At 37.1% G+C, this 6,000-nt stretch overlaps 1 protein-coding gene across 1 annotated transcript; it reads right to left on the reverse strand.

Moving 5' to 3' along the window:
• Nucleotides 1-2,475: 2,475 nt before the first annotated feature.
• Nucleotides 2,476-5,117, reverse strand: pins (G-protein-signaling modulator pins). Its single transcript, XM_017617055.1, has 3 exons — nt 4,203-5,117; nt 3,544-4,130; nt 2,476-3,469 (listed from the first exon to the last, which is right to left on the reverse strand). Exons 1-3 carry the CDS (start codon nt 4,867-4,869, stop codon nt 2,675-2,677), a joined length of 2,049 nt encoding a protein of 682 aa, XP_017472544.1. The 5' UTR covers nt 4,870-5,117; the 3' UTR covers nt 2,476-2,674.
• Between the last annotated feature and the right edge of the window lie 883 nt (nt 5,118-6,000).

Below are 6,000 nucleotides of genomic sequence, written 5' to 3' on the forward strand. Positions count from 1 at the left end.
CCCACAGAAGAGTATGTCTGACGGTGGCAAGTTAAATGGAATTTTCTATTCCACCTTTGGTGAACTGGTAGCTATTAAGTTAGCAGTCACGTTTTTAGTTAAGGGTAATATAAAGAAATGGGTCATTTTGACGGATAGTTTGGCAGCTGTAAGTCTCCTGGGGAAAAAGTATTCATCCAATCACATTGTGGCATCAATACATCATATAATTTCAAAGTATAATTGTATTAGCTCCAAGATAGTATGGGTCATGTAGGAATTGAGCTAAATGAAAAGGCGGATAAATGTGCCAAAGTGGCGGCTAGCGAGGGTATTGTTAAAAATGTGGACCTTACTTTAGGGGAAGCTCTAGGTCGAATTCATAAGGCTATTTGGAATGAATGGGAAAATGAGGTTAAGGAAATAAGTATCGTTAAAGGGAAATTCTTTTCGGAAAACATTTCAGATATCAAAAAGCCTCCTTGGTTTTCTGATAAGAAATGTGATCTAGATGTTTATGATAGTAATATTATGATATTACCACAATAGAGCACATGAGGTCAATGAACCTCCGTAGGAAAAACCCTCTCGCCGATACAAAAACATTGGTGAATCAAGCTTTAAAATCCAACTATAAATGAAGAAAAATGTTATTGGGCGACTACTAGGGTTGTAAAATAAAAAAATATATATATTTTTTTTAATGCTTTTCAAAAATACTTCATACGACGAACTTTTTTTCGATACGGTCTAATGTACATATATACATATCGCTAATTTAACAAAAAACTGTTACAAAAATTTAAATTAAATTTTTGAGCTAATGATGCAGAATTCCTCGTTATGTCCATGCGCATCCATGGCTGATGGAATATAAATACATATTCATAAGATGGGTTTCAAAGTATATTGGCCAATCCCCCCCGAAAAGAAGCCGGGGTCGACGAGGAACAATCGTTGTTATTTCGACGTCAGACGGCCTTATTTATGCACAGCAATGGCTCGAGTTGTACCCGACCAAGGGCTGCAACCTAAACTTGTTTAGACCGTTCAAAGGTATCAAACACAGAAATCAATCTGATGGTTGCTCTTCTGCCGAATATAAAATATATTAGTGAATTGCATAACATACAATACATAAGTACATATGTATTTATGTATGTACATGTCTAGATATACACTCCCGATTCATTTGAATAGGCAAATGTTTGGGACTTGTGGGAAGCTTTGTAAAAATAAATTTGGTAAAAAGCGTCGCACAGACCAAAGAAACCAAGATTTTATATTTATTTTCACCAATTTTCTTCAGAACAGATTATTCTGCAAAATGTGACGAGAATGAAGCTTCAGCGATTGATAGGTGTTATACATATTATGAAATATTAATCACCTTTAGCTGATGTTTGTTGAGAGATGTTTAATAAGAAAAACTGCCAAACATCGTTGGAGATGACTAATCACTTTGAAATACAGTATTGCTTATATATTGATGAAAAAAAAAAATCTCGATGCAAAGGATAAGATCGAATGTAATTTGTTTGTAAAATAATTTTTTAAGATATCAACGTCTTATGGCGAATTGAAATGTTCTGTTATCATCATTACAGATTTGGTATCTAATACCTACGATAACAATGAAATGTTGCAAAAAACTTGGAAAAGAAATTAAAAATATTTATGTATGTATAATTTTCAAATGTAAATGTAAAAGTGCGGTTAAAAGTAACAATGCAAGCGCCTTTTCCAAACGGCCAAAAAGTTCTTTGCAGAAGATTTGCAGAAATAGGTTTCGAGCAGGGATTGAAAGTTATTTTCAAAATTTGAATTCAAAAATGATTTAATTTTTTTTTTTAACTTCATTCAAAAAAAGTCAGCAATTAACGTTTATTTTTTCACTGATATTTTTTCAGTCAAAAATAAAAGTTAAAACTTGACTTTTATTTTTTCGGTCAAAAATAAAAGTTAAAATTTAACTTTTACTTTTTCGGTCAAATATGAAAGTTAAATCTGACTTTATTTTTTCGGTCAAAATAGCTGTTTACATATTCTCAATACAATATGTTTTAATAAAAAAATGCACATCCTTTCAATTGCAGTTTTCTATCTTCTGTAAATATATTGAGTTTCTTTAATTTAAGCTTTAAGTTATTCACCTTTTCACAGGAATGATTCGGCATTCAATTTAACAATTAATATACATAGCTGCCAAGTTCGTATGGCAAATCGCTAAGAGTAAGCTTATATTTGACCGAAAAAAATAAAAGTCAAAGTTATTTTTTACCGAAAAACTTACAAGGCAATTTGTAGTTTTTATTTTTGACTTAAAACATATCGGTGAAAAAATTACGATTGTGATCACGATTATTATTGACTTTTTTGAAAAAAATAGCATAACCGTTACGGTCCCTGCTTTCGAGAAGTAATTTCAACTTGCTCGTGCTGCACTGGCTTATTAAAACTTTTTCAGGGCAGAATAAAAATATCTGGAATTTTCTGCATTCACGGAGAAAACAGACAGAAGGCAGAATCGGAAAATTTGATTTTCGAAAATAAAAACTGCTTTCGAAAGTCATTTTACATGCAAGGTTTACCTGCTGCTGCAATCAGTTGAGTTCGATAGACTTTTTAAAAAGACTTGCGCTTGCCACATCTAACAGCTATTTAAATTGTATGTAGATACACACATACATCAAGATTACTTTGGCGTCGTGTTATTAGTGCTGTTGGCCGCATTCACACCCGTACCACCTGCTGCCGCTCCATTGCCTGTACTGCGTTGGGGAAATCCTCCAAAACCAGGTATTGCTGCCCTCTGATCTTCCATGCGACCACTTTGTACCTTCATAATCAACGAGAAAAAATCTTCATCTGGTACGGTCCTGCCACCAGCAGCACTGTTACCACCACTACGACCCCTATCTATGGCACTGGCTCGTGTTGGTGCTTCTGCGTCCATTGTAATGTTGGATCGTGGGAGTTCAGAGCGCTGTTCTTCTAGACGTGAACCTTGACAACGCATGAGCATTTCCAAAAAGGCATCATCAGGTTGTTGAGTGGTTGTATTACTGCGTGCAAGTTGACCGTGTCCATGATGACTGCCTGAAGTGGGTCCAGAACTAGCATTCGAATTATTGGACGATTTAGCGGCAGAAACAACCTCATCGCCGGCATTGCTGCTTGTCATGGAGTTTTGTGGCGCTAACGGCTTACGTGTTGCACCGGTGCTTGATGTCAGCGAAGATGTCCCCCCTACCTTTGGTAAAGATGAGTTTGGTGGATTTTTGGCAATTTTAATTGAGCAACGTTGGTCATCCATTCGTTTAGATTGAGAACGTGATAAAAACTCAAAGAAATCTTCATCATGCCCTTTGATTTCGGAAGCATTTTGGTTGTGTTTTTGTTCTTGTATATTTATTTGTTCTGCACGTTTTCCATCAGGTGTAATTTTTATCAAATCTAATTGTTCCATACTTTGGCGCCTTACTCGAACCTATGAAAGGCGATAAATAAAATTTTCAAAATCAAGCGATTTCCTCGATAGCTAAATAACAAAATCCCACGTACCATACGACTCTGTGAACTTCCTGAACTGTCGGACCGCTGATCAATACCAGCTGAAATATCTGATGCAATTGAACGTTCTTCACTCTCAATTGGCGAGGCCGGCAATCCAAGTAATTTTCGCAAGTCAAAAATATTGACCCTAGCTGTACTTTCCCCAACAGAATCCTGTAATTCCACGGCAAGATTAAGATGAGCTTCGGCATACAGCAACGCTTTTTCATGATTCCCTATAGCCGAGTGCGCGTTACCAAGGGACCAGCAAGCGCGAGCTTCTCCAACCCGATCACCTAATTCTTGTGCTATAGCTAGATGACGGTGATGATAGTCAATAGCAGTTGAAAATTCTCGTAACAAAGTATATGTATTTCCAAGACTGTAACAAGCTTGCGCCTCTACTTCTCGTTCCCCTAGCTCAATGGCCAAAGCCAAGGTACGTTTATAATGCTCTGCAGCTTCTTCAAACTGGCCCAGAAAAATATGAGAATTTCCCAAATTACTATTCGCTCGACGTTCAGCAGCCCGATCACCGAATTCCCTTGCAATGCAAAGCCGTTCTTGGTGATGCTCGATTGCTTTTTGGAAATTTCCTATATAGGTATACATATATTAGCTATTCATAAATATCTAAAAATACCAGCTTATAGATACAAAAATCTTACCAAGCAAGTAATAAGTATTGCCCAAATTTCCACATGCCCTTCCTTGTGCACCGCGGTCACCCAATTCTCTCATAAGTTTTAAATTTTCTTGGTAAAAGTCGACAGCTTTGCTTAGAGCGTCGCGTACATCATCTCCATAATCACCAAGATTCCCTTGTCCCATATGTTTGCCTTTTGCATGATAAACGTTTCCCAAGTTATAAAGCGCCCGACCTTCCGACAGCTTGTCTCCAAGTTGTCGTGCCAATGTCAGATGGCGATCGCAACAAATAGCAGCCTCGTTAAAGCGCCCCATAACTTTCAAAGTGTTGCCTAAATTTCCAGACGATTTGGCCTCGCCCAATTTGTCATTCATTGTTCGTGCCAGTGTGAGATCTAGTTTGTGATATTGCATGGCTTTGGCATAATCACCTAAATAGAAGTAGGCATTCCCCAATTGAGAGTAAATAGCTGACAAAGTACGCAGGTCATTAGTTCCTGCCTGAATTGCTGCTTGAAAAAACGCCACACCTGCGCGGCAATCACCTGCCTTGCACAGACGTTCACCTTCCAAAGCCAGCTCCAAACACATGCTTGAGCTTCCATCTGAAGCCCCTGCTGTTTGGTCAACGCTAGCAGCACCTCCAGTGCTAGACACATTTTCTGCAGAAGCTGATAATGAGGACATGACCCGTCCTTGTAACTTTTTCACTTAGGCTGAAGTGTATTACACTGGCGATTTGTTTGCTATTATCTGTTTACTCTTTAATGCTACCATATATAAACATTATTTAATCATTCGAATCGGCACTTTTGCACAATCGAATAAGTTCAAGATGTATGATAAAAAGGGTTTGCAGAAGTTTTTAGTATCACTTCTATTGAAAATTTACAAAGAAATTACTCAGTAGTGTATAAAATGGTTACTCTGGTCACAAGGGAACGTCCCGTTTCGTCTTGTACCGGGTAGCTTATTTCACCACTCAAACGCTTAACAGCCCTTCATAGCCGAGAAGAAAGATGAATGCACATTTTTGTATAATCGTCTCACACGGGTGAATGAAATAGGTATTAAAGAACACATATGAATAGTACCTATTTGTGAATTTTTATCAGTTAAGCTTACATTTCTCAAAAAAAAAAACGAAACATTTTTTAATAATTCTTTTTCTTGGGGAATGTTTTTTCTCAAAAGCGTTTTTTCACTGCTTCGAGAGTGAAGCATTTTTAATGCACGAATTACAATGCTCTTCACTCCCTCGCCACCAAGCGATAGTTATATGTATGGCCAATCGGTCTCGCGTCGTGAATATTAAACACAAGGTCGAAAGTCTGGTTTTTACATATGAAAGAAAATCCCAATACGCTGTTTATAGTTTTAATATATTTAAAATAGATTTAAATCACAAAATTTCTTAAATATATTGTATGTCAAAATACATTCGAAAGACCGCACTTAAACTCTATTAAACGTTTTCTGCTCTTGGCCAGTTTTCTAACCTCTCATCCTCTGACGAATCGTTCACGTTTTTATAAACTCGCTGTATTTTTATTTCGTTTTAATTTGCACAAATTTACATATCGATGGCTGAGCGGAAGATCGACCTATCTCGGCAGCCAGCTCGAAAACGCCCTATCTCAGAAAATTTTTCAACAACGCTTTATCTCAGGGAACTTTTCAAGAGCGCTCTACTTCAGTTTTGATTGAAAAACGCCGTAGCTCAGTATTTGATTGAAGAACGCCGTATATTAGATGCCGATTCAAAAAGCTGAGATAGGGCGTTTTTGAATCGAATTCTGAGATAGGGCGTTATTCAAC

This window comes from Rhagoletis zephyria, unplaced genomic scaffold, assembly GCF_001687245.7.
Source record: "Rhagoletis zephyria isolate East Lansing unplaced genomic scaffold, Rhagoletis_zephyria_1.1 Rzeph_scaffold_01320, whole genome shotgun sequence".
NCBI classification, from domain to species: Eukaryota; Metazoa; Arthropoda; class Insecta; order Diptera; family Tephritidae; genus Rhagoletis; species Rhagoletis zephyria.

Coding starts and splice junctions, on each gene's coding strand:
- pins (XM_017617055.1), bottom strand. CDS start 4,869: ATGTCCTCATTATCAGCTTCTGCAGAAAATGTGTCTAGCACTGGAGGT. Junction 4,131..4,202: donor CAATACTTATTACTTGCTTG/GTAAGATTTTTG, acceptor ATACCTATATAG/GAAATTTCCAAAAAGCAATC. Junction 3,470..3,543: donor GAAGTTCACAGAGTCGTATG/GTACGTGGGATT, acceptor CGCCTTTCATAG/GTTCGAGTAAGGCGCCAAAG.